This window comes from Trichechus manatus, unplaced genomic scaffold, assembly GCF_000243295.1.
Source record: "Trichechus manatus latirostris isolate Lorelei unplaced genomic scaffold, TriManLat1.0 scaffold00088, whole genome shotgun sequence".
Taxonomy (NCBI): Eukaryota; Metazoa; Chordata; class Mammalia; order Sirenia; family Trichechidae; genus Trichechus; species Trichechus manatus.
The window spans coordinates 4,487,087-4,512,088 of NW_004444024.1; the positions used below are offsets into that span (position 1 = coordinate 4,487,087).

At 43.3% G+C, this 25,002-nt stretch overlaps 2 protein-coding genes across 4 annotated transcripts in view; one reads left to right on the forward strand and one right to left on the reverse strand.

Annotated features, from left to right (window-relative positions):
• The window catches only part of RNF169 (ring finger protein 169), a 100,705-nt gene extending 87,158 nt beyond the window's left edge, over positions 1 to 13,547 (forward strand). Inside the window, exons 5-6 of the mRNA XM_004381968.2 lie at positions 5,647 to 5,746; positions 6,197 to 13,547. Of these exons, the coding sequence (XP_004382025.1) occupies positions 5,647 to 5,746; positions 6,197 to 7,381 (1,285 nt within the window). The 3' untranslated portion in view covers positions 7,382 to 13,547. The remainder of the gene's footprint in view (positions 1 to 5,646; positions 5,747 to 6,196) is intronic.
• A 3,992-nt stretch (positions 13,548 to 17,539) lies between these two features.
• The window catches only part of XRRA1 (X-ray radiation resistance associated 1), a 49,778-nt gene continuing 42,315 nt past the window's right edge, over positions 17,540 to 25,002 (reverse strand). For 2 of the 3 annotated variants that reach the window (XM_004381969.1, XM_004381970.1), the window contains 5 exons: positions 23,697 to 24,047; positions 19,423 to 19,618; positions 18,539 to 18,654; positions 18,228 to 18,333; positions 17,540 to 17,793 (listed from right to left, as the gene is read on the reverse strand). In XM_004381969.1, the coding sequence (XP_004382026.1) occupies positions 17,540 to 17,793; positions 18,228 to 18,333; positions 18,539 to 18,654; positions 19,423 to 19,618; positions 23,697 to 24,047 (1,023 nt within the window). Of the gene's footprint in view, positions 17,794 to 17,956; positions 18,655 to 19,422; positions 19,619 to 23,696; positions 24,048 to 25,002 lie in introns of those variants that run through there. The other variant, XM_023736565.1, reaches the window with a different exon arrangement.

Sequence of the window (25,002 nt, forward strand, 5' to 3'; positions counted from 1 at the left end):
CTGGACCAGTTGAGACTAAAGGATTCCCCAAGACTACCACACCGAGACACACTTTAAACCTTAAGCCACAGTTATCCCTTGAGATCACCTTTTAGCTAAATAACAGATTGGCTTATAAAATAAAGAGCATCACCAATGAGTCATGAACTTCTTTAAGAAAAAATCATCTACAGGAGACCAAATGGTCAAAAATTACCCTAAAGCAAAGATGAGACGGTAAGGGGGCAGGGAAACTAGAGTACTGGAAATGGTACAACCAGAACAGAATAAATGAGAATAATGACACATTGTGAAAAATGTATCCAATATTACTGAATAATTTGTGTAGAAATTGTTAAATGGGAACCTAATTTGCTGTGTAAACTTTCACCTTAAACACAATAAAATATTAATTTAAAAAAGAATATTTGAAGAAATAATGGCTGAAAACTTCCCAAATTTGATGAAGACATGAATCTGCACATCCAAGAAGCTCAACAAATCCCAGGTAAGATAAAGTCAAAGAGGTCTACATCCAGACGCATTATAATCAAACGTTTAAAAGCCTAACAGAGATCCTGAAAGCAGCAAGAGAGAAGCGACTCCTTACGTACAAGGGATCCTCAATAAGATTAACAGTTGATTTCTTATCAGAAACCACAGAAGCCACAAGGCAGTGGGATACCACATTCAAAATGCTGAAAGAAGAAAAAAACAAAAAACACCTGTCATCAAATAATTCTATATCCAACAATCCTTTAAAATGAAGGAAAAATTAAGACATTCTCAGATAAACAAAATCTGAGTGCGTCACTTGAAGGTCTCTGTCCTACAAGAAATGCTAAAGGAGGTTCTTCAGGCTGAAATGAAAAGACACTAGACAGTAACTTGAATCCACATGAAGAAATAAAGAACAATGGTAAAGGTTTTTTAGATAAACGTAAGAGTCAGTATTAAAATGTATTCTTGCTTTGTGACTCCTCTGTCTTTCCTACATGATTTAAAAGACAGTTACATAAAATAATATAATTTTATGTTGATGGGCTCACAATTTATAAAGATGTAATTTGCAGCATAACAACATAAAAGGGGGAGGAGCTATATAGAGCAAAATTTTTATATACTAAAAAAAAAAGAAGTTGCCATCAAGTTGATTCCAACTCATGGTGACATCATGTGTGTCAGAGTAGAACTGCACTCCATAAGGTTTTCAGTGACTATAATCTTAGAGAAGTATGTCACCAGGTTCTTCTTTGATAGCACCACTGGTGGATTCAGACTGCCAACATTTTTGGCTAGTAGCCAAGTGCAAACTGTTGGCACCACCCAGGAACCTTTTTATATACTATTGAAACTAAATTGGCATTAATTCAAATTAGATTGTTATGAATTAAGGTGTTAATTGTAATTACCAAGCCAACTACTAAGAAAATAACTAAAAATTATATAGTAAAAGAAATGAGAAGGGAATCAATATAGTACACTAGGAAATACCTAACACAAAAGAATGCAGTAATGGAGGAATTGCAGAATAAAAAAAGATATAAAAAACATATAGCAGAACGGTAGAATAAATTCTTCTGTATCTTTCACAGTCTATATTCGTACCGAAAATCAAGATCAAGCGAGCTTTCCCCCTTCTGCTTCACGGGACGTTTCTGTCCTCCCTGAGCTCACCTTAGGTATCAGTAATTACATTAAATATAAATGGATTAAACTCTGCAAGTAGAAGACAAAGATTGGTAGAATGGGTAAAAAAAACAAAAACATGATCCAACCATACGCTGTCTACAAGAGACATATTTTAGACCCAAAGACACAAATAGGTTGAAAGTAAAAGGATAAAAAGTGATATTCCATGCAGATAGTAACCATAGAGCTGGAATAGCTATACTAATATCAAACAAAATAGGTTTTAGACAAAAAATTGTTTCAGGAGACAAAGAAGAACATTATATAATGATAACAGGGTCACTTCATCAAGAAGATATAACAGTAATAAATATATGCCCCTAACAACAGATCCCAAAATATATAACACAAAAACTGACAGAATTGAAGGGATAGACGGTTTAACAATAGTTGGAGACTTCAGTGCCGTACTTTCAATAATAGATAGAACAAGTAGACGAAAGATAAACAAGGGTATCAAAGACTTGAAAAATACTGTAAACCAATCAGACCTAACAGACATATAAAACATTCTACCCCAAAACAGAAGAATACACATTTTTCTGAAGTCCACATGGAACATTCTCCAGGATAGACCATATGTTAGATCACAAAACAAATCTCAGTAAATTTAAAAAGATCGAAATCATACAAAGTATCTTTTCCAATTGCAGTGGAATGAAGTAAGAAATCAGTAACAGAAGGAAACCTGAAAAATTCCTAAATATATGGAAATTAACATACTGTTAACCAGTGGGTGAAAGAAGAAATCACAAGTAAATTTAGAAAATACTTCAAAATGAATAAAAAACAAAAGCACAACATACCAAAACTTAAGAGATGCAGTGAAACCAATGCTCAGAGGGAAATTTATAGTTTTAAATGCCTACGTTAAAAAAAAAGTCTTAACTCTGTAACCTAACTTTCCACCATAAGGGCTCAGAGAAAGAAGAGTGTAATAAACCGAAAGCAAGCGGAAGGAAATAATAAAGGTAGAAGCAGAGATAAATAGAGAGTGGAAAAGAATAGGGAGAATTAACAAAACCAAAAGTTGGTACTTTGGAAAGATCAACAAAATTGACAGACTTATAGCTAGACCAAGAAAAAAAGAAGATGCAAATTAGTAAAATCAGGAATGAAAGTGGGGACATTACTACTGGTCTTACAGAAATAAAAAAGATTATATAAGAGAATAATATGAGCAGTTGTATGCCAACAAGTTAGATAGCCTAGATGAATTAATAAATTCCTTGAAACACACAAACTAGCAAAATTGACTCAAGAAGAAATAGAAAATCTGAGTAGACCTCCTATAAGTTAAAAAATTGAATCAGTAATCAAAAAACTTCCAACAAACAAAAAAGTCCAGGACCAAGTGGGTTCACTAGTGAATCCTACCAAACATTTAAAGAAAAATTAATCCTTCACAAATGCTTCCAAAAATTAGGAGAACACTTTCTAACTCATTCTTTGAGGCAAATATTACCCCGATATGAAAGCCAGACAAAGACATCACCAGAAAAGAAAACTACAGACCAATATCCCTTGTGAGTATGTTGTTGTTAGGTGCCATTGAGTAAATTTTTTACTCATAGCAACCCCTTGTGACAGAGTACAAGTGTCCCATAGGATTTTCTAGGCTATAATCTTTACAGGAGCAGATAGCCAGGTCTTTCTCACACAGAGCCGCTGGGTGGATTCAAACCGCCAACCTTTGGGTTAGCAGTTGGGCACTTAACCATTGCACTACCAGGGCTGCTTTTGTGAATATAGACCTAAATAAATGGGAAGACATCCATGTTCATTGATTGGAAGACCTAATATTGTTATGATGACAGTACTCCCCTAATTTATCTGCAGATTCAGTGTAATTCGTATCAACATTCCAGAGGCCTTTTTTGCAGAAACGGAGAAGCCAACCCTCAAATTCATATGGAATTGCAGAGGGCCTCGAATAGCCAAAAACAGTCTTGAAAAAGAAGAATAAAATAGGAAGACACACTTCCCAATTTCAAAAGGTACTATAAAGCTACAGTAAACAAAACAGTGTAGTACTGGTATAAGGATAGACTTATAGATCAGTGGAATGGAATTGAGAATGCATAAGTAAACCCATATTTCTGTGGCCAACTGATTTTCAACAAGGATGCCAGGACCATTCAGTGGGGGAAGGAATAGTCTGTTCAACAAATGGTGCAGAAAAATGAAGTTGGACCCATACCTCACACCATAACTCAAAATGGATCAGTGACCTAAATATAAGAACTAAAACCTTAAACTCTTAAAACATAGGGGTAAAACTTTAAGATCTTGTTTTGGACAGTAGATACTTAGATATGGCACAAAAGCATAAGCAACAAAAGAAAAAATAGATATGTTGAACTTCATCAAATTAAAAACTTCTGTGCATCAAAGGAGTTTGCCAATAAAATGAAGAGAATGGGAGAAAATATTTGATAACCATATATATCTAATAAACATTTTATGTCCAGAATATGTAAAGAACTCCCACATCTCAACAACAAAAAGACAACCCAGTCAAAATGTGGACAAAGGATTCGAATAGACATTTCACCAAAGAAGATATACAAGTGGCCAGTAAGCACATGAAAAGATGCTCAACTTCATTAGTTATTAGGGGAATGCAAATGAAAACCACAATGAGATACAACTTCATACCCATTAGAATGGCTATTATCAGAAAAATAAGGAAAATAACAAGTGTTGACGATGATGTGGAGAAACTGGGACTCTTGTCCCTTGCTGGAGGAAATGTAAAATGGTGCAGTCACTGTGGAAAACAGTTTGGTAGTTCCTCAAAAAGTTAAATATAGAGTTACCATATGACTCAGCAGTTCCACTCCTAGGTATATACCCAAAATATTTGAAAGCAAAAACTCAAACAGATATGTGTGCACCAGTGTTCATTGCAGCATTAGTCACAGTAGCCAAAAGGTAGAAATAACCCAAGTGTCCATCAACAGATAAATGAATAAACAAAATGTGGTATATCTATACAATGGATTATTATTCAGCCATAAAGAGAAATGAAGTTCTGATACATGCTGTGACATGGATGAACCTTAAGAACATTATGCTGAGTGAAATAAGTCAGACACAAAAGGAAAAATAATGCATGATCTCACTTATATAAAATATCTAGAATCTAGAATAGACACATGCAGAGTGACAAAAATTTGTTACTGGGAGGAGGAGTTGTAGCACAGGTAAAATACTAATAGCAAACCAGTCATGTACTAGGCAGGAGTTGGGGAGTGGGAAATAAAGATGAGTAATAATCAAGAATCCCTACTTATAGTCTATGGGATAGGTGATAGTTGTCACACATAATTCTAACACAGTGAGATTAATGTTACAGTTCAGGTACCAGGGAGTTTGGTTTGGGTTGTAAAGTCATAATGAAGTGCATAAGACAAAAACCATGTGTTCTTGAAATCTGTTAAATCACCCGGATTTAGACCTTTGGAAGCACAAAAGTAATGGATTAAGGGAGGAACTACGTTTAATTTAGATTGCCTTCATAAAAATCCAGTGCACTGCTATGCATCTTGTAAGTGCTTAAATATTATTTCGTGGCTGATTTAGATTGCTTGAGGAGAGTTTGGGGCCTAATAAAAAGGAAAATTTGTTGCTTGTGAAGGTGATTTAACACAGTATGCACCCTGTTAAGGGAGGTGAAGTATCCCTACATTGCTCTAAGCATGGACAAAATAGTCATTGGTCTTGCGTTAATCTACACAGGGTGTGGTTTGGAGACCTCTCTGAAGAACTGTTTCTCTTTTGACAGAGCTTGTTCTTAGAATGTGTTTTGTTAGTAAATTAACTCATTTTCTATTGTAGCTGCCCAAGGAAATTGTCTTTCTTGGTGGGTGGCTTAGAAAGAGCAAAGGGTGGATTCTAGAAGAGATTATCATCCTTTTTCCTTAAATGACTTACAGAATGATTTTGACTCTTTGTCTTATTATTATTTTTTAGGAATCTAAACTCTAAGGTGGAGAGGAGTCAAAGCTGCAGTGATACTGCTCCGGACAGAACAAAGAGCAGACTCAGAGCAGCTCCAACCAGCAAAGCCAAGGTATACCTCAGACGCGGGCTTTGGGGCCTCTCTAGTCCCATCCCATAACTGCCTTTGTACATGGCCACAAAAGAAACTCTTCCAGATGAAAAGAAGCAGAGGGGATCCTGGGCACATTAGTTATCTTGAAGGATTCTGCTGACAGATATGAGGGAAGGTATAATAACCAGATGGGTAGAATTAGGGCCACCAGATGAACCTGTTTAAAAGCTCTAGATACATTTTTTGAAATACAGATTTTCAGCTTTAAGTGTATAGGATTTTCTTCTAAATGGTGCTTTCTAGGTTAGGGATTTTCCCCATTTCTTAGGCTCACATCACCCTTCATCCCTTTTCTTGTCCTTTCCTCCCCGTCCTGCCACCATCATAAAGGAATTACGACTGTGTGTATGTGTGTGTGTGTGTGTGTGTGTGTGTGTGTATATATATAATTTTTAAAATCTCTTCCAGGTAACAACTATGACCCCAGCATCCAACCCTATAATTGGCGTCCTCTTGTCCACTCAGAACAACCGCTGCCTCTCAGCCCCTGACTTAACCATCGAAAAGCGTCTACCCTTCAGCTCCCTCTCATCCTTGGCTTCCCTGCATAAGCCAGAGCGTTCTATCAGCCCTGAGAGCAATGACAGCATCTCTGAAGAACTAAACCATTTCAAGCCTATTGTCTGCTCACCATGCACTCCTCCTAAGAGACTCCCTGATGGCCGTGTGCTAAGTCCCCTCATCATCAAATCCACACCCCGCAACCTCACCCGAAGCCTGCAGAAGCAGACTTCTTATGAGGCCAGTCCAAGGATCCTCAAAAAGTGGGAACAGATCTTTCAGGAGCGGCAGATCAAAAAGACCCTTTCAAAAGCCACCCTCACTTCCCAGCCTCCTGAAACAGGGGAAGACTTACTAGTCTCTGAAGTTATCCATTCTAGCAAAGAGAAGCCAGTTCTGGCTTTGAATACAAGACTATCCAGTGGGCAAGTACTCTCGCAGTCTACTGGGCCTACCCCCACTGACTTTGATTTTTTCCCGTCTGCTAGCCAGACAAAAGCAGAACAGGGCAGTGATAGTAAAAGGAACACTGAGATTCCTTTGGAAACCTGCTGTTCCTCAGAACTCAAAGGGGGAGCCAGTGGGACTTCTTTAGAGGGTGAGCAGTTTGAGGGGTCAGGCGCAACCCCAGATGCCAAGTTAGACAAAGCTTGTATAAGTACAGCCATGAAAATCTCAGCAGTTAATTCAGTGCTACCCAGAAACAATGTTTTGGGTGGAGTCCTCAAAACAAAGAAACAGCTGAAGACACTGAATCATTTTGACTTGCCTAATGGTATACTGGTAGACGATCTAGGTGAGGAGCCGCTTCCACCCTTGCGTCGGGGACGGAAAAGACACTGTAAGACCAAGCACTTGGAACAAAATGGCTCCCTTAAGAAACTGAGACAAACCAGTGGTGAGGTGGGTCTGGCCCCAACAGACCCAGTACTGCGAGAGATGGAGCAGAAATTGCAGCAAGAGGAAGAGGATCGACAGTTGGCTCTGCAGTTGCAGCGTATGTTTGACAATGAGAGGCGGACTGTGAGTCGGCGAAAAGGAAGCATGGATCAGTATCTTTTACGGTCCAGCAGCATGACTGGGGCCAAGTAGCACTTAAAGGACAGTGTTACCTATTTTCTCAAGGTCTTTGGGCTTGATCATTTATCCTGAAGAGCTGACTGTTCTCACTTTGGGTTTCTCTTGATGGCAAAACACTGTTTTATATGGTTCTGAGAGGTTCCAGGGTCTTCGTAGTCAGTATCCAAGGGAACTGTGTCTCTGCCTCTCTGTGACCCAGACCAGAAGCACTCCTTATCCCCAGAGTGACCAACCCCTGAGGGCTTCTGGGCCAAATCTGGCAGCACCCACTTGGAATGAGGTTTGGGATGGCCTCATTCAGGAGCACAGTGGCCAGTTAGAAATGGTAGAGGAAAGAGGGGATACCTTCTCAAACTGATGGCCTTCTTGGCTTCCTTCAGTAGGACTTTGTTTTAAATCAGCCTTGCAGATAAAAATTAATTCCATCTTTTTCAAAGGAATGGAACACTACAGTTCTTTGGCAGATCCAAAATGATAGATGGTTATGTTCCCCCTTCTCTTCCTGCCACAGATAAATATACCTACCTAATCAGTTGAGCTTATGCTGCTACAAATATTAAGTTACATTCCCTGTTTGAAAAATAACATTTGACTAATGCTGTATTGTTGACAGAGCACATTCACAGTCATATAATATGGTCTTCCCAAGAGACCTAACATGTAAGTGCTATTAAGCCCCATTTTTAGATGAAGAAACTGCAGTGCAGATGTTCCAGTTCTCTCAACTACTAAGTGGCATAGCCCAGACTGACTGCTGGGTTTCCTGACAACAAATCCCATGGATTTTCCACACTAAAGAGTTGCCCTAATGGACTGTAATCCAGGGGCATGCCAGGGGAGTCTAGGGAAAGCTGGCTGGGCATTGAACACCTAGTGTAAAATCCACATGCAAGTAATTGAGATTGATGGGAAGTATAAATATATACTGTACACTTGTCCCCATCCCCCACAGTTTGTGACCTTCTGTTTTCCTGGATGCTCCAACCTGTGAGGCAGAGTACAGTCGGGCTTCATTATTACTCTCCAGGTGGCCAAGGTTATCTGCAGTGTTGATCTAAAATCCTAAAACTTCGCCCGGAAGTCAGGCAAAAAACAATGCTGAAACTCCATACTGTGGAAACAAGGTATCTAGCTGGATGCAGCTGGTAAATTCAGTCCCATGGACCTTGGGGTTTATTTTCCTTAGCAGCTGACACCATGTGTCTTTTGCATCCCTGGTGGTGCTTGGTGCTTCTGCCCAACTGGGCTCATTGAGGATAGGGATTAAGGTATGATTTTAGGGAATCTCAGATGGGCTGGCGTTCCCTGTGCATGTATGAACTGTTACTATAAAGTCATGTGACTGGCATTTTAACAAACTTATCAGAGCTTATGTATCCCAATGTATATTGTCCCCTTTGAGTAGTCCCAGCAGCATAAAGCATAGTTTTTCCAATGATGTTGCCATTGCTGAAAACATTTCTGGAACTGTCCTCAAAGTCTAGAAACATCTAGAAACAGACTCTTAAAATTTTAGAAGTCAAAGGGGCCTTAATGGTCATCTGTTCCAACCTCCTCCTTTTCCTAAGGCAGAGGCTAAGATCCAGAACAGTGACTCACTGATCAGGGTGACTAGGGAGTTACCATAGCACCTTCTTTTGATTCTTCTCAGGAGATTTGCCCTTTTCTCAGGGCACATCAACAGCATTTTGGGGCTAAAGAAGAGAAAATTTTTAAAGTTTGAAACTATTCAGAGCTATTTGAAACCTCTAGAAAAGAAGGTGGGTTATTAAGAGGGCAGAGATGGTTTGGAGTCACAAATGAGGAGCAGCTATAAAGCACTCAGCCATTTTCTTGTGCAGCTCATGAACAGTTCCCAAAGAGAAGTTCCAGAGATGTCTTAAGTATTGTGGTCATCATTGAGATATATGGAACCTCCTCAGTGACTACCTTGGTGGGGAACATCACTCACCTGGATGTGTGTATTTTGTGCTGTGTGTGTGTGTACACACACACGTGCAAATGTGTGCTTAAACAACATACATCATTCTCTTTACTTTGTATTCATACCACTTCAGTTCTGGGTCACACCAGCAACATATGCCTTCCAAGGGCTTCTGGAGGGCATGTTAGTGCCCAAGATAGAAGAGCTGGCACTGGTCTGCAGAGGACAGGGAGGGTGACCTTACTAAATGCCTATAGAGAAAGCATCTGTTACTGCCATTTCATGTATTTCCTTTTTGAGCTTAGTAGATATTATTGGAAGGCTAGTCCCATTGGTAATAGCAAAGACACTTATTTTTCCACTAGTCACCTTTTTCTATATCTCCAATGAGTTGAAAAATGCTTTTCAGTTGGAACTGAATTTTGTTTTCAGAACAAAAAGATATTTTTAATAGATAAAGATATATATTTTAAATATTTTCCCAAAGTAATACTTTAAGAAATTACATAGCAGTAGCAACAAGTTTTAGCTTCAGGTGTGGAATGAAAAGCAACTTCTTGATAAGCAGATATTCCAAATGCTAGGTCCAGCTTACCTTTTTCCCTTGTACCTGATGTGGTGTCTAAATGGTATTGATGGTTGTTGTTCTCCAAAATTCTTGCTGAGCAGTGGTCCCTCAAATATAGGCAGAGCAGTTTAGGTTAAAGAGGGAAGAGGATTGATCTTTAATCTGCTTGGCTTTGGAGCAGGAAGAAACTACTAAGGTATTATTTGTATTTCAGGATGCTGCCCATACTTAATAACCAAAACCTGAACCCTTTTTCTTTCTGAAAGAATTTCTGTCTTGTTGCTGGGTTATGAAGTTGGTTACAAATGAAGTTGTCAGCATGAACTCTTTGGGGAAGAGAGTGAGAAAGACAAGGAAGAATAGAATGATGGGAAGAGCTTGTGAGCTAGAGAGAGAGAGATACTGTTTCACAGAACAAATATGTTCCTCACAAGTCACTAGAGTCCAATTAACCATACAAATTTCCTGCACCCTACTAACGCTGTTCCTTGTGTATATGCATTCTGTGTTTTTTTCTTATTAAAGTGGGAGGGTTTTGAGAGGCGGGAGGGCAGATGTCATTCTGATGGAAAGTCCAGGAAGTGCTGTGCCCTGAGGAGGCGGCTCTCAATCCTTTTCTGTAGAGTGGGAAAGACGCTTTGGGAACATGTTCATGGCCCATTGATTGTATCAGCAGCAAGAAGTCAGTCATCTGGGCCTGTAGGGTTGGTATCAAATCAGGATTATGCATTCAGCCCTTGGCCCCTTTCATATAATTGCCCCCCCCCCCCCTTTTTTTTTTTTTTTTTGAAGTTTATTTCTTGGCTTAGGCTTGCTAGGAAAACCTTTCATAAGTGACTTCATTTATTACTTTTCTGTAAATATAATTTTTTTGTTTTGCCTGGAGGAACCACTAGTGATGCATGCCTTCTCTCTATTTTTGTTGTTCATTTTCCTAAAGAAAAAAGGCCCTTAAGAGATTAAAGCTGCTTAATTAATTTGTCCGATTACAAACTGAAAACTAAAATGGGAAGCTGCCACTGTGCTCGACTAATGAAGTTGATGACTGAAGGCTGTGCTGTTCATCCTTTTCATTCCATTTGACAGACGTTTCCTGAGCTTCAAACTTCTGTGCCAATCTTGTGCTAGGTTGTGGAGACACAAAAGATGGAAAGGACAGTCCCTGCTCTTAAGGAGCTTGGAGTCTGATGGAATGTATTTGAATGTGTATGTGGCTAGAGAGTTTGTTAATTGTTTTGTGGAAAGGCCATTTCTTTCATAGTGATGATCTTGGATAGTCCCATTCAGGATACTGTCCAGCACCCAGCATGCTGCCTTGCGCATTTTAGAGACCCTGTCAGTATTTGTGAGCTAGATAACAACACTGCTTTCCATTTCCTAAGTGATTACCAGAGGAGAATTAATTTTCTCCTCCAGTGATGACAGGACAATACCATCTCTTTGAGAGCCGTTCTTAGCCTAAGCCCCAGGAAATGAGGCAGGTTGTGTATCACTGACGTGGGCCAAGGAGGCCCACACCGCGACTTAGCAACTTCTTAACCTCCTTCCCAACCAGATCTCTCACCAGAGCTGGCAGAAACTTGGGATTTCTTTTCTTTTTCCTGCCTGGCTTTTCATTGGCATGGAGGACCAGCTTGGGGGGTTGTGGGGGGGTGGGTGGCAGATAGAAGGCTGGATCATAATTGTAGAATGTTACAGCTGGAATGGTCATGGAAATTACCAAAGTTAACCTTCCTCTTTTTCTTTTTTAGCAGATGAGGAACTTGAGGTCCAGTGCCCTGTGCTTTATTTTATACTGTAGTTTTCGAGGGTCTGACTAAACAGTCCTTAAAAATCACACACCCAATTTGTTAATGAAGAAGACAACCAGATGATACAGAAAGCTTTTTAACAGATTTTCTTCCTGATTCTTTTCAGTTAGAATTAAAATGTACCTATATTTCCTGAATACACACCCAGGTAGAGAAAACTCCCATAGTGTGAGTAATGTGAATATGGAATTTTGGGAAGTGATATATTTTGGTTGAAATAATTGTCATTTTACTACCAAGGGTTAAAACCCAGACCTTCATTTTTCATTGAAAATCAAGAACTCCTTAGGGGACTCAGATTTTTCTCAGCCAGCCTTTTCCTCATCAACCCATAGAATGATCTTTTGGCCTGGTCTTTAGGGGTAAGCATAGCTGGTTATTAATTCTTGCAACTCAATGAGAAAGCCAGTTTCTTTCTTTTGGGGGAGTGTGACTAGAGAAAAGGGCAGCTGAATAGATTTTCCTCCAAAGATGATCCAGAAATACATCTTTACACATGATTGTTACCCAGTGTAGCTTTCTGAGGAAGACTCTTCTGCAGAAAAGAGACTTAGAGAAATGCAGAAGTCACCAGTTTAGAGATTGGTAAATTAGATAAAGGAAAAAGTGCCAAGACCAAATGTGCACATTTGTCCCATGTATTAGCAGTATTTTTTTCTTCCTAAGAGAAAAATTTACTCACTCTGCTTCATGAGTAAATTCTTTCTTAAATGTCTTGTAAGTAAGGGGGCAACTTTTCACAGCCTTTCTCTTGTGACCCCAAACTCTGAGCAGGCCCCCTCCCTCCTTTTTCTGGTGTCTTAAATCAAGAAATAGTTGGACAAAGCCAAGGTAAAGTAAGGTGTGTTCATCTTCCTGTCCTCTCATTTGAAAAGAGATAAAAATGGCAATGCCTTCCTCAAATATCAAGCTGTTGGAGCTCAAGAATAGTTTTTGGGTGCTGGCTCTGGATTAATAGGCAGCAGTCAGACTCTCCCCTTGTTGGCACTGCCCACTCCCCAAGCTGTGCCACCAATGGGAGCAGAGACTCAGTGGGTTCAAGTCTGCATCAAACATGAGGCCACCAACTCTTAGCCTCCAGGAACACTTAAAGTCCTAGTAAGAGAATACATAATATGCAAGGGAAAAAATGATTATCTTAAATGCCAACTAATGGATTTTTTTTTCCCCCACCTGATTTGCTATTTACTCCCAACTCTTTGTACAAATACTGTTGTCCTTCAGGCCTTTTCTCTTCCTGCCTAGAAATAGAAAAATGGGTTGTGTATTGGTTTTATTCATCCTGCTCTCTGCATTAGAACCTGAGAAGGGGCCTGGATCCTTTTGAACTGCCACTGCTGGCTGCCTTGTCTCCTACTCGTCTTAAAGAGCGTTTTGACAAAGACCGAGGACTCAGAACGGCATGCCCTGTCAAGGATGCTTCTGCCAACAAGAAAATGATGCGGAATCGAGCTGGATGATGTGTTATTTAAACAGTACCAAAGTGCATTCTTCAATGTATGTTTGCCTGCTTGAGGAGAGGCCTAAATTGAGAATACAGTAAACTCATGAAAGTGAATATTCTGTTTCTAGTCAACGTCTTGTTTCTGGAGAACAATTGCAGACAAACCTGAGCTAAGCTTAGACTATGTGTATTGTTTGATTTTTTTGATGCTATCTTTGCTTTAGGAGATGTCCTGTGTTAGAATGTCTTGCTTTCACATCCACAATGATGGGAGAGATAAGGAGCTGGGATGGGATTTCCATAGTGTTTCCATGATGAACAGCTTCTTTTGAGCTCTAAGATAGTTCCAGTTTACAAGTGTCATTCTCATACTCAACTGTCCATATTTCTAATGAAGGCACCAAGAAGGTTTGAGTAAAGAACGAATATACAGGATGACATTGTCTTTGTGCATTACAGCTGTACTCAAAACATCTGATTTTTTTTTTTTTTTTTTTGAAATACTCTTTTTTGGAACCATTGCTTAGGAATTCACCAAAATCCCCTTCATGTCAGTTTCTCATCCAGCAGAGAACAAATGTATCCCTGTTCCATCTAAACTTAGAAAACCATTTTGAAAGACTGTTCTAAGAGTCCATGCCATACATGGTAAACCAGCACTTGGTCCAACCCCTTCAAAAGGAGTGCTGTTAAAATGATTTGCAAGAAACAGTGCAGCTATTTGGAGATATGAGAATGGAACTTGATTGTCCCTTGGCCCCCAAAGTGACAGCATTCTCTACATACCACACTTATTAATTCCCCTATAGCCTGGTGTGGTGAGTGGTGTGGCAGTCGTTTTACAGATGGGAAATTCTAGCCCTGAGAATTCTTCATAGCCTGCAAGCTGGGTGCTCTGAGTCCAGAGTCACTGATTGCTTTTTCTGCTGCACTGCTGTGCTCCACCACTGCCTTTACCTAACAGTGATTCTGCTTACTTTCTGGGTTGGACCCACTCCTCTTGGATTGGGTCTGGCAGAGCTAGAGAGACCAGACTCTTGTCTTCCCTGTGCAACCACTTTAAGAGTGGGAGGTATCCCAAAGCAGCATGAAATTTGGGGACACCGTCAGCATCCAAGTCAGTTGTCTCTCCTTTGGCCACATCTGACTCTTATAGAGTACTCATTGGCATCTTGGATAAGTGACTAGAAAAACAGGATGGGTCTACCTAATCTTGGAGTATTGGTTGGGAGGAACTGTTTCTTCTGGTTTGCTTTTGTTAGAACATTGGAGAAGGCTCAGAAGAGGGTGACAGCCAGCTTTCCATTTGCCATTGGGAAAGAAGGGATCTCTGGGTAAGAGCACAGGGGGAATGAAACATCCAGTGGTAGACCAGATGCAACAGGGAGGGTGGCTACTTTGATTAGTTATGAATTCTTATTCATCCGTTTGACAAATCTAGTCTGAGGCTTTACTCGCTGAGACTGACTAGGTCATGTCTCTTTAAAAGCAAAAAAACCAGGAATCCAAGAACTGGAATTTACTCACTCCAGAACCCTCAAAGTGTGTTTTTAACATCTTAAGGGCCTGTAGAGATTGAAACCCCCATTGATATGGGTAAGGTTAAATTACTTGCCTTGTATCATACCACCAGTAAAACATAGAGTTAAAAATTGAACCCTGGTAATCTAAGTCCAGATGCTTCCAAGATAGAAAAGAACAGACACGACTGGTAAACGGCTATACAGCTCCAAAGATGCAGCAAGACACCTGTATGTGAGGGTGGGTGGTGGAAAGTCTGATACTCTACCTCAGGATACTTGAAACAGCAGGCAAGCTGGTTACCCTGGGGTGCTGTTTTTTCTTGATGGGATCATGGTGTTTTTTTAAGGGAATGAAGAGGGCCCCCAGGGACTCACTCCTGGAGCTATTATCCTTTGTATGCCCAAGCAGCACGTGTGGGAACATGCTCAGCACTGGCTTCTACTCTCCTTAGCCATAGCTGTGTATAATGGTGTATAATCCCACAGACAGCTGGCATGAGCCATTTCCCATTCTTTCCAGCACATTCATTCAGTAAGCCTTATTTAGCACTTCCTGGACCTGGGCTGAGCACCAGAGGTATAGCCAGTTCTTTTTGCAATAAAGTGTGATAACTTCAATGAAATCATAGGGACAAAAAAAAAAAAAAAAAAATTCAGCTTGGGAGGAGAGTTCAAGGACACACTTGAGCTGAGGCTCAAAGGATGAGTAAGAAACAATACCTCCCATGTGGTCTAACCTAACTCTTTCTGGACGAGTGGCAGAGTCACTGGCTTCCTTCCAGGGAGCTCCACGTTGACAGTATTTGGTTATACATGAGGGAAAAGCAGCCAGCACTTGTACACCCACTCTGCAGACAGCCTCCAAAGTGGGAAAGCTAATCGGATCAGGAATTCAGAATGATCCTGTCAACGTGGAACTCTGGGCTGAGAGTAAGATGATGAAATGTAAAAATCCTGCCTTAGATACCAAAGGTCAATTTCAAGTATAAAAGAGGGAAAACAGTTCTGATATTAGTATCTATACAATAAAGGCAAAGGGGTAATGCCATTGATTTTAGGAGTGGTTGGCCTAAAGAAGTGCAGCTTCTTCAGGATGTTCCCATGTTGATGAAGGGTTGGCCTGGCTGGGCAGACAGAACAGATACACACAGCTCAAACTGCAGAGGTAGGGGCTTAGGAAGACAGCTCGATGGCCAGAACTGCCCAATAGCTTTCCCAGCAAAGAAAGGGCAGCCTTTAAAGCAGATGAGCTCCCTATCACTCAGTGTGCAAGCAGGAGCTGAATGATCTGTTGGGGCACTGTAAGAGGCTCCCTGCCTTGAGGTTGGGATAGCGATGTTCCCAGGAGCCTTTAAAGCCTGAGAGACTATGGTTTGACTGTTTCTGACTGAGGGGAGCAGTCCAGATGATTCTCCAGAACTTGAACACAGCAAGGCTTACAGTGTGAATGTTGAGGCCCATTCTTCCTAACAACAGGGGAACGGTGGTTTGGGGCCCCCGGGGATCCAGTTGGTGAGTCAGCAACATGCTGGGCCTCTGCACATAACTGCTGCTGTAACAATATATTGCCTGCGTCTGTTCAGGTGCCTGTGTGAATGGTAAAATTTTTTGTAAGTTGACCTGTGTATGTCAGTGTATGATTTCAATGTATGGTGTGGCTGGGTATGCTCACAGCTGTGTATTAAATATTTAACTGGCCACAGATGTGAGACTGCAGTTGAGTATGACGGTATGCAAATATTTCTGTGTCCTAATAGTGTTCACGTTTGGAATGCAGCAGACTCACCACTGTGCTTGTTGAATTGATGTCAGACCTGTCATCTGTCAGACCTGTGGCTACAAGATTGTATTTCTGTAATCACCTTAATTGCAACTTAGGTTGTGGGAATCTGTGCACTGCTGAGGACCTTTGATCCTTGTGCTACTGCTTCCTGGACCCTGGGAACGGTTGGCCTGCTACCCAGCTGTGAATTGTAAGTATCCTCAGGAGAGGAGCCTAGGAGCAAGGGCTGCCTGGGAGGCTAGGTCACCCCCAGCATCCATCCCCAAATGTGCATCCCTGGAATCCAGCCCCAGTGGGCTTCTCCAGACTCTATTATGAAGGTGCTGGCTACTGGACACTCACCAAGGAGGGTAGCCTTGGCCAGAACTGGTTTACACTGTGAGCCTAGGCAGACTTTGAACAGTCCCAGGGTCTGTTTTAGAACCACAGCCCAACGTGACTGCATATGGGACCTCAGTTTGTGTCCCGGATTGGAGAACTCTGTGAAACTCTACTTGAGCCTTCCCCTCTGCTTGTCCCACATTTGTAGCCATGGCCATCTGATTGCAGGGAATCCCCAAGTCTCCTCCCCTCTCCCCCGTGGAAAAAGCTGCCCAGCAAGAAGAGCACCATTTCTGGAGTTTGGAGGCCTGGTTTTGACACCGCGCCCTACCCCCGACCCCGCTTTTGTTGGCCGTGGGCAAGTTAGTCGACTTCTCTGAGCATTAAGATTCTTTGCGGCTTCTCTGTGCCATCCAACCCCTGTGCTCTATCCTAGCACTTATGACAGCTCTGTGACTAAGTTTCCGACAGGACTCTCGGAGTGCACGCATCAGTCGGGGATCTTACCCCAATGTGACACGCAGCAGTGGCCCTGGCCCGGGTTCCAAAAAATGCATGGCGACTTTGCTCTCTGCAACCATTCTTTATTGGGTGCTGGGCTAGGCGCCGCGTCCTGCCCGGCCCTGAGAGGAGAGGTCCTGACGAGCCCCCCACTGCCCGGTGGCCAGCAAGCGAGGCCGAGCCGAGCTCCAAGGCCCGCGGCGGTGCCCGCCGGCCACGAGGCGCAGCTGGGGCACGGAGCCCTCCGAGGGAGGCGGGCGCAGGCCCGGCCCAGCGCATGGCCCCGTAAGCAGCCCTAGCCTTTCGAGTTACTGGCTGGGGGCTCCTGGTAGAACTCATCCATGAACTCGAGGAAACGGCCTAATTTCGGCTGGCCCTCGACCAGCGCGGGGCGCTGCTGGGGTGGCAGGGGCTGCCCGAACACTGTCCGCATGGAGCCGCGCACCAGCTGCCGGTAGCGCGCCCGGAACTCCTTCAGCAGCCGCTTGGCCTCCAGATACTGCTTCTGGTTCACCAGCCGCTGCTCCGCCCGCCTTTGAAGGACCGCGCCTGCGAGAGAGGCACCGCCTGGGTTCCAGCCGCCTCCGCGGGGGGGCACCAGGCCCGCCCTGGTCCCACTCCACCCGAAGCGGCCGAGGGCTGGGTCCAGAGCCCATCATAAAGTGGGATGGGGTGGGAGGAGAATGTTAAGGGGACAAAAAAATGGCATCCCCAGCTTGGGGCAGTGGGAAGTCAGCGGTGTCCCCTCCTGATTCTATCTCAAGCCTTGGTTCTTGGCCTTAACACATTGTGTGACTTTAGGCAAATCCCTGCTCTGCCCTGGGCCTCAGTTTCTCCATCTGCACACGGAAAGGGCTGGAGCAAATGCTTTCTAGGGCCCCTTTCTGCTCTAACACAGCCCTCTGCCTCCCAGCAGCAGACAGGAGTAGACTGCTGGACCTCGGGTCCTGGCAGCTGAGGCTCCCTGGGGGCCAGAGCCATACCTAGAGGAGCCTCTGTAACGTTCCTGGGGTCCCGCATGCGAACGAGGATGTCATCCAGCAGCTGGGCCCGAGTCTTCCGCGGAGGTGGAACAGGGATCCTCTGGGACTGACAGAAGGTGAGAGAGGGTGTTACCCCAGGTTTATACTCAGACTCTCCTGGCCTCACCCCCTCATAGTCAAAGCCACAGGGAGGGGAGCACTTGGGGTCACTGGGAAAGCATGGTCCTTAGAGGGTATCCAGATGACGGCCACATCTGTGACTGTGGGGCTCCCGAGGGGCTACTGGCACACTCAGTGAGGTGGATGTTTACCCGCTTCTGCTTGGGGAAGAAGGGTTTCTGAAAAGTGTCCATCTTGGGCTTGGAGGAGCGGTACGTGAGCGGGTGCTTCAGCATGTGCTGCAGGGCCTGGGCATTCTTCTGGATCCCTAGGGCAGGGAGGCAAGGGGTGGAGTCAAGGCAACCCCCCTCCCCTGGATGCCTCCCAATTTCTCCATTCCCCAGTCTCATAGCAGCCCTGGGTAAAAAGATTTGAGAGGTCCCAAGTAGAAAACACTGCTCCCAGATATCTCCCCAACCTGTCACAGTGCCTGTAGTTCCATCATTCATTCAGTGAATACTTGTCCTCTGTGAGCACAAATCCTAATGGAAAATTAGCACTGGAGCGTGGAGAGGGGCTGACCCAGTGTGACCTCATGAATCTCAGGGGGTTGCCTTACAGGAACTGTGATACCCAAAAGAGCCCAGCTGAGTGCCAGTTCTTTTAGAAGCACAGACACTGTTAACACATCAGTCTGAAATAAGGGGCTCAGAGAGGGAGTTGCCTCCATCGCCTCAAACCAAACGGGGAGGAGGGGTGGAGGGAGAGGTTGGATGTTCACTTTGGGTCTTACCTGTGCTGGGTAGGCGCTCAGGAATGGGCCAGTCTGGGTGTTTGTTCAAACCCTTCCTTAGGAGAGACCTTTCCAACCAGAGCAGCTGGGTCTAGACCCACTGGAATCTCTAAACAAACCTTAGCTCCCTAAAAGCCAGTGAAGGCCCAGGCCAGGTCAGGGATCCTCTTTGACAGACGTTTAAGACAGGAGACAGCATACCCTGGCTGGGAAAAGAAGGCTTGGCTCCAGCCTTGGCATGGCCCTGATTTGCTCTGGGCTGTGGAGAGGGTCCCTTGCTCTGGATCTAGCCTTCTCACATACCCTTTGGCTCAGTGAAGTCCGGATCAGGCTTGGCCGTCAGCAGCTCCTCATAGCCGTGGTACTTTTTGGGGATGGAGGCAGATGGGAGCTTCTTCCGAGTCCTCTTCACCTCTTTGGGTGCTGTTGATGGTCTCCTCTGGTCTTTCTCCTTCACCTCTGAGTCATCCTTCTGGATGGAGGTAGGCAGCCCACTCACCTGTGCCCAGGAGAAAAAACACATTCATTCATTTCATTAACACTCCTGAGCATAAAAGACTCAGCTCTGTGCCGGTCCCCAAGCTGGGCCCTGGGGACAGTCACTGCCCTCATTAGTTCACAGACTGGGTGAGAGGAGGCAGACATGAAAACAATAACCATATACTTCAATAAATACAATGACAGAAGCGATCACAAGGGCATGGATGAGCCCAGAGGAAGGCCTAACCCAGCCTGGGGGACCAGGAAGCCTCCTGGAGGAAGCGATGCCTTAGCCTGAGCTAAATTTTGAAGAACTAGGAGAACTATTTCTGGGCAGAGGTGGGGAGTGGAGTGGGCTGCAGGTGATAAGAAAGGCTGATGCTGCAGGCAAGGAACGGCCTAGGCAAAGACGCAGAGGTAAGATACAGCAAGGGGCATTTTGAGGAATTAAGAATTGGTATAGCTGGAATGCAATGTGAAAAGACAGGCAGCTGGAGCAATAAGCAGGGCCCAGATCAGTTGTTGTTGGTTGCTGTCCAGTCAGCTCAGACTCTTAGCAACCTTATGTACAACAGAACGAAATGTTACCTAGTCCTGCGGTATCTCCATGATTGTCGCTATGTTTGAGTCCATTGTTTTAGCCACTGTGTCAATTCATCTCACCGAGGGCCTCCCTCACCTTCACTGACCCTCCACTTTACCAGCCACGATGTCCTTTTCTAGCAATTAGTCTTTCCTGATGACATATCCAAAGTAAGCAAGTCAAAGTCTCACCATCCTTGCTTCTAAGGAACATTCTGGTTCTATTTCTCCTAATACAGATTTGTTTATTCTTCTGGCAGTCCACAGTATATTCAATATTCTTTGCCAACACCACAATCTGAATGCATCAATTCTTCTTCTGTCTTCCTTTTTCATTGTCCAGTTTTTGCATTCATATGAGGCGATTAAAAAGACCATAGCTTGGGTTAGGCACACCTTAGTCACCAAAGTAACATCTTTGCTTTTTAAAACTCTAAATTTGCAGATTTGCCCAGTGCAATATATCATTTTATTTCTTGACTGCTGCTTCCATGGACACTGATCATTAATCCAAGTAGAATGAAATCTTGACAACTTCAATTTCTTTTTAATTTATCATGAGGATGTTTATTGGTCCAGTTGTGAGGATTTTCGTTTTCTTCACATTCAGGTATAATTCATACCTCAAGTCAGATCAGTAAGGATCTTTAAATGCCAAGCTGAAAGGTGTGTTTTTTTTTCTTCCAAACATCATATTATATAATTCATAAATATTTCAGTGTGTCTCTAACAAATACAGAATAAAGACTCTTATTTTAAAAAAAACAAGGCATAACCACAATGCCATTACACACTTAAAAAATAATAACAATTATACAGATGAGGTTTTTAAAGCATCAAAACAGTAAAGAAAAGAAGGAAATCTCCACAAAGGTTAACTGATTCATCTGAGGAGTAGTAAAATCATAAGCATTATTTTGGTTTTGGTTTTGTTTGTATGCATTTTCTTTATCTTCACTGTAGTGGCCAGTCATGAAGGAGTTTTAAGGAGGTGAGTGACCTAGACTGAGTTCACATTTTTAGCCCACCCTAATGGTGTTGTCCACCACCCATCTGTCTGTTGTACTGTGGTGGCTTGTGTGATGCTAGAAGCTCTGCCACTGGTATATCAAATACCAGCAGGGTCACCCATGGTGGACAGGTTCCAGTGGAACTCCCAGACTTAGACCAACTAAGAAGAAAGGCCTGGTGACCTACTTCCAAAATCTCCCAATGAAAACCTTATGGATCACAACAGAACACTGTCTGACTTGCTTGCTTTGGACATGCCATCAGGAGGGATCAGTCAGTTGCTGAAGGAAGACATCATGTTTGGTGAAGTAGAGGACTGGCGAGGGTTACCCTTGGTGAGACGGACTGGCACAATAGCCGCAACAATGGACTTGAACATGCCAGTGATTGTAAGGATGACACAGGACAGGGCAAAGTTTTTTTTCTCTGTTGTATATAAGGTTGCCATGAGTCAGAGCTGACTTCACAGCAGTTATTTATCTATCTATCATCTAGCTAGCTATCTAATGGTTTTATAAGAGATATATATATGAAACCTGTATTTCATATAGGGATGCAGTTATACTCTTCATTAAAACTATGGCTGACTCAAGAAGAAATAGAAAATCTGAATAGACCTATAACAAACAAAGAGATTGAATTAGTAATTTAAAAACTTCCTACAAAGAACAGCCCAGGCTTAGATGGCTTCACTGGTATAGTCTACCAAATGTTTAAAGAATTAACACCAACCCTTCACAAACACTTCCCGAAAAACAGAATAGGAGGGAACGCTTCCCAACTCATTCTGTACCCTTTGGTTATTATCAAAACCAGAGACAGACATCACAAAAAAGGAAAACTATAGACCAATATCCCTCATGAATATAAATGCAAAAATCCTCAAAAACTAGCAAACCAAGTCCAGCAACACATAAAAAGGATTATACACCCTGACCAAATGGGATTTATCCCAGGAATGCAAGGTTGGTTAAACATATGAAAATCAATTAATGTAATACACCGTATCAATAGAATAAAGGACAAAAACTACATGATCATCTCAATGGATGCAGAAAAAGCATCTGACAAAATCCAACATCCCTTCATGATAAAACAACAACAGCACCTCCCACCCCCACAACTCAACTAGGAATAAAAAGGAACTTCTTTAGCCTGATAAAAGGCATCTTCAAAAAAAAAACACAACTAACATACTCATAATGGTGAAAGACTGAAAATTTTCCTCCTAAGATTAAGAACAAGATAAAGATGTATGTTCTCTGACACATCTTTTCAACATTGTACTGGAAGTTCTAGCCTGGGGAATTAAGCAAGAAAGAGAAATAAAACAAGGTATTTTTTCCCCCAATGACATGGTTACTCATAATTGACTGGACTGCTTTGGCTGCTAGGAAGCTCAGAATTGCATTTTGGCAATACACATCAGTTACAAGAACAGCAATGCATGGTATGCATATTTGAGTGACAGAATTACACTTGGACCTACTATTTCCTTTCCTGTCAATATTTTCCTTACGTCCAACTTTCTCAATTGTTTATTTTTAATACTTATTTGTTTACACTCTGCTTTGTTCCAAAGAGTTTCTGAGATAGTTCATAGATACTTTTATACTGTATGAATTTATATGTCCCTACAAATAATTTGTGAAATAAAGAGATGGATGAGTAGACATAAATGTGTAGATGGATATACATCTTGGAAAGATCTAGCAGTGGGAAAGACTGGAGGCAGGGAGATCAGCGAGGGGGATAGTACAATAATAAAGCTCAAGGGGGCCCCTGCCAACTCCTCCAGCCTTATATTCCCCTTTCCCTACACGTCACCCTTCTATTCCACTGACAATGAACCATCTGTGGCTCCTGCACATACCATTTTAATTTCCTTCCTCTGTACCCTGAACTTCATGCTGTCTGCTCTACCCAGAGTGAGCTTACTGCCCACGTCTTCTTCTCATGAACACCTGCAAAGCTCGGCTCATCTGTACCTCTTCCAAGAAGCCCTCCTGGACTGGGGCAGGAGCATCCCGCCTTCCTTTAGGCTCCAAGCCACTGGATTTTCCTCAGTCTCAGCACTGATTCCATATATTTTTCCTGTCCATCTACATCATTAGACTGAGAGCACCTAGAGTACAGGACCCACGTCTGATCCACCTGTGTTCCCAGGCTCCAGAGGCAGCATCAGAAGTGAGGTGACCTTAAACAGATAGGCAAAGGCAGCAGCAAGCCCTCCCAAAAAACTGATCAGACCCACACCCCAGCCACACCCCAGATGTTGCCTGTGCCATAGAACCATGACCTGTCCCCATGTGTGTCCCCACCAGTAGCCTTGGGTCAATGGCTCTCCTAAAAAGGATTGCAGGCCTTGCTAGGGGTGCTGCTTTCTGGTTTCCAGACCTGCCTATGCTTGCTCCCAGCCACATGGAACAGTCCAGCCATCTAAGGGCTGCCCAGGAACCTGCAGGAGCTGGGAGAGGTGGGCAGGGGCAGGTGGATCCAGGCACCTGGGTCAAGAAGATGGACTCTACGCTTCTGGTGTCCTCATCTGATGGGTGCTCTGGGCTGAGGTGTCCAGCTACATCACTCGGGCGGGACATGGTCTCTTCGCTATGCACGGTGGAGTCGGAGCAGATGGGAGGCAGCCGCACGAAGGTCCGGCGGCACACAGAAAGGCCCTCGGGGCCCTCGATGGGAATCTCTGACTCCACAGAAGTGCTTTTGGCAATAGGCAACTCTTCACCGGGCCCTGCCTCTGGCTCTGACACATCCCTTGGCGGAGGCTTGACTGCGGTCACAGATGGGTACTGAAGCATCAGAGGCTGTTTCTTCAGCACCTTTGGGATTTGGGTTTTCACCTGTCATGAGAGAAATGCTAGGTTGGATTTGCTCCCTAATCAGGAGTCTCTCCTCTTGGACCTCACCAGCCTAAGGACACTTGGTACAGTGGTCAGAGCACTGGGTAAGGACCCATGGGGAAAGGAGGAGGAGGACAATCACACTTATTGGGCATCTACGATGTACCCTGTGCATGACATATATGCTGGTTTCTTTACATTCAAAACTACCTGTGAATAATTATCCTCATTTTAAAGATGAGGAAACCAGGCTCAGAGAGGTAAAATGACTTGTCCAACATCGCAGAGTAATTCCGGCAGAGTGTGGACTATTGAATCCAGTCCTGGGGACCAGGCCTCATTCTGCTTCGCTGACTATATCACCCTGGCCTTCTGTTTAACTGGAGCCCTGGTGGTGCAGTAGTTAAGAGCTTGGCTGCTAACCAAAAGGTCAGCAGTTTGAATCCACCAGCTGCTCCTTGGGAACCCTATGGGGCAGTTCTACTCTGTCCTATAGGGTCACTATGAGTTGGAATCGACTCGATGGCAACAGGTCTTCTGTCAAACACACTGCCCTTGACTTTCCTCAGGGAAGCGCCTGTATTTTCTGGAGGGTGATACCACTAGGCCCCTTTCGGGATGCAGGTCCCTGTGCCTTGTATAAAGATCCATAATGCAAATCTCTCAGGGTTCAGGGTCAAGGAAAGAACTTCTTTCCTGCTGAACTGCTCAGTTACCTTCATTAGCAAAAGCCTGTCACCACAATCGCCCTCCTTCGCCTCAGCTCCCAGGAGGTCAATGCTAAGTCTGGTGTCCATGTGCTTAATTCCCCTCAGCTCCCTATTTTTTTAAAAAATTCTTTGCCTAAAGTGTTTGGTCCACTCAAGTCTATACTTTTACAGACTGTGTAGTATAGTTGAAAGACCTGAAGCAGTGCAGTTAGGAAAATATGGGCTGGATACAGTTCCACCCCTTT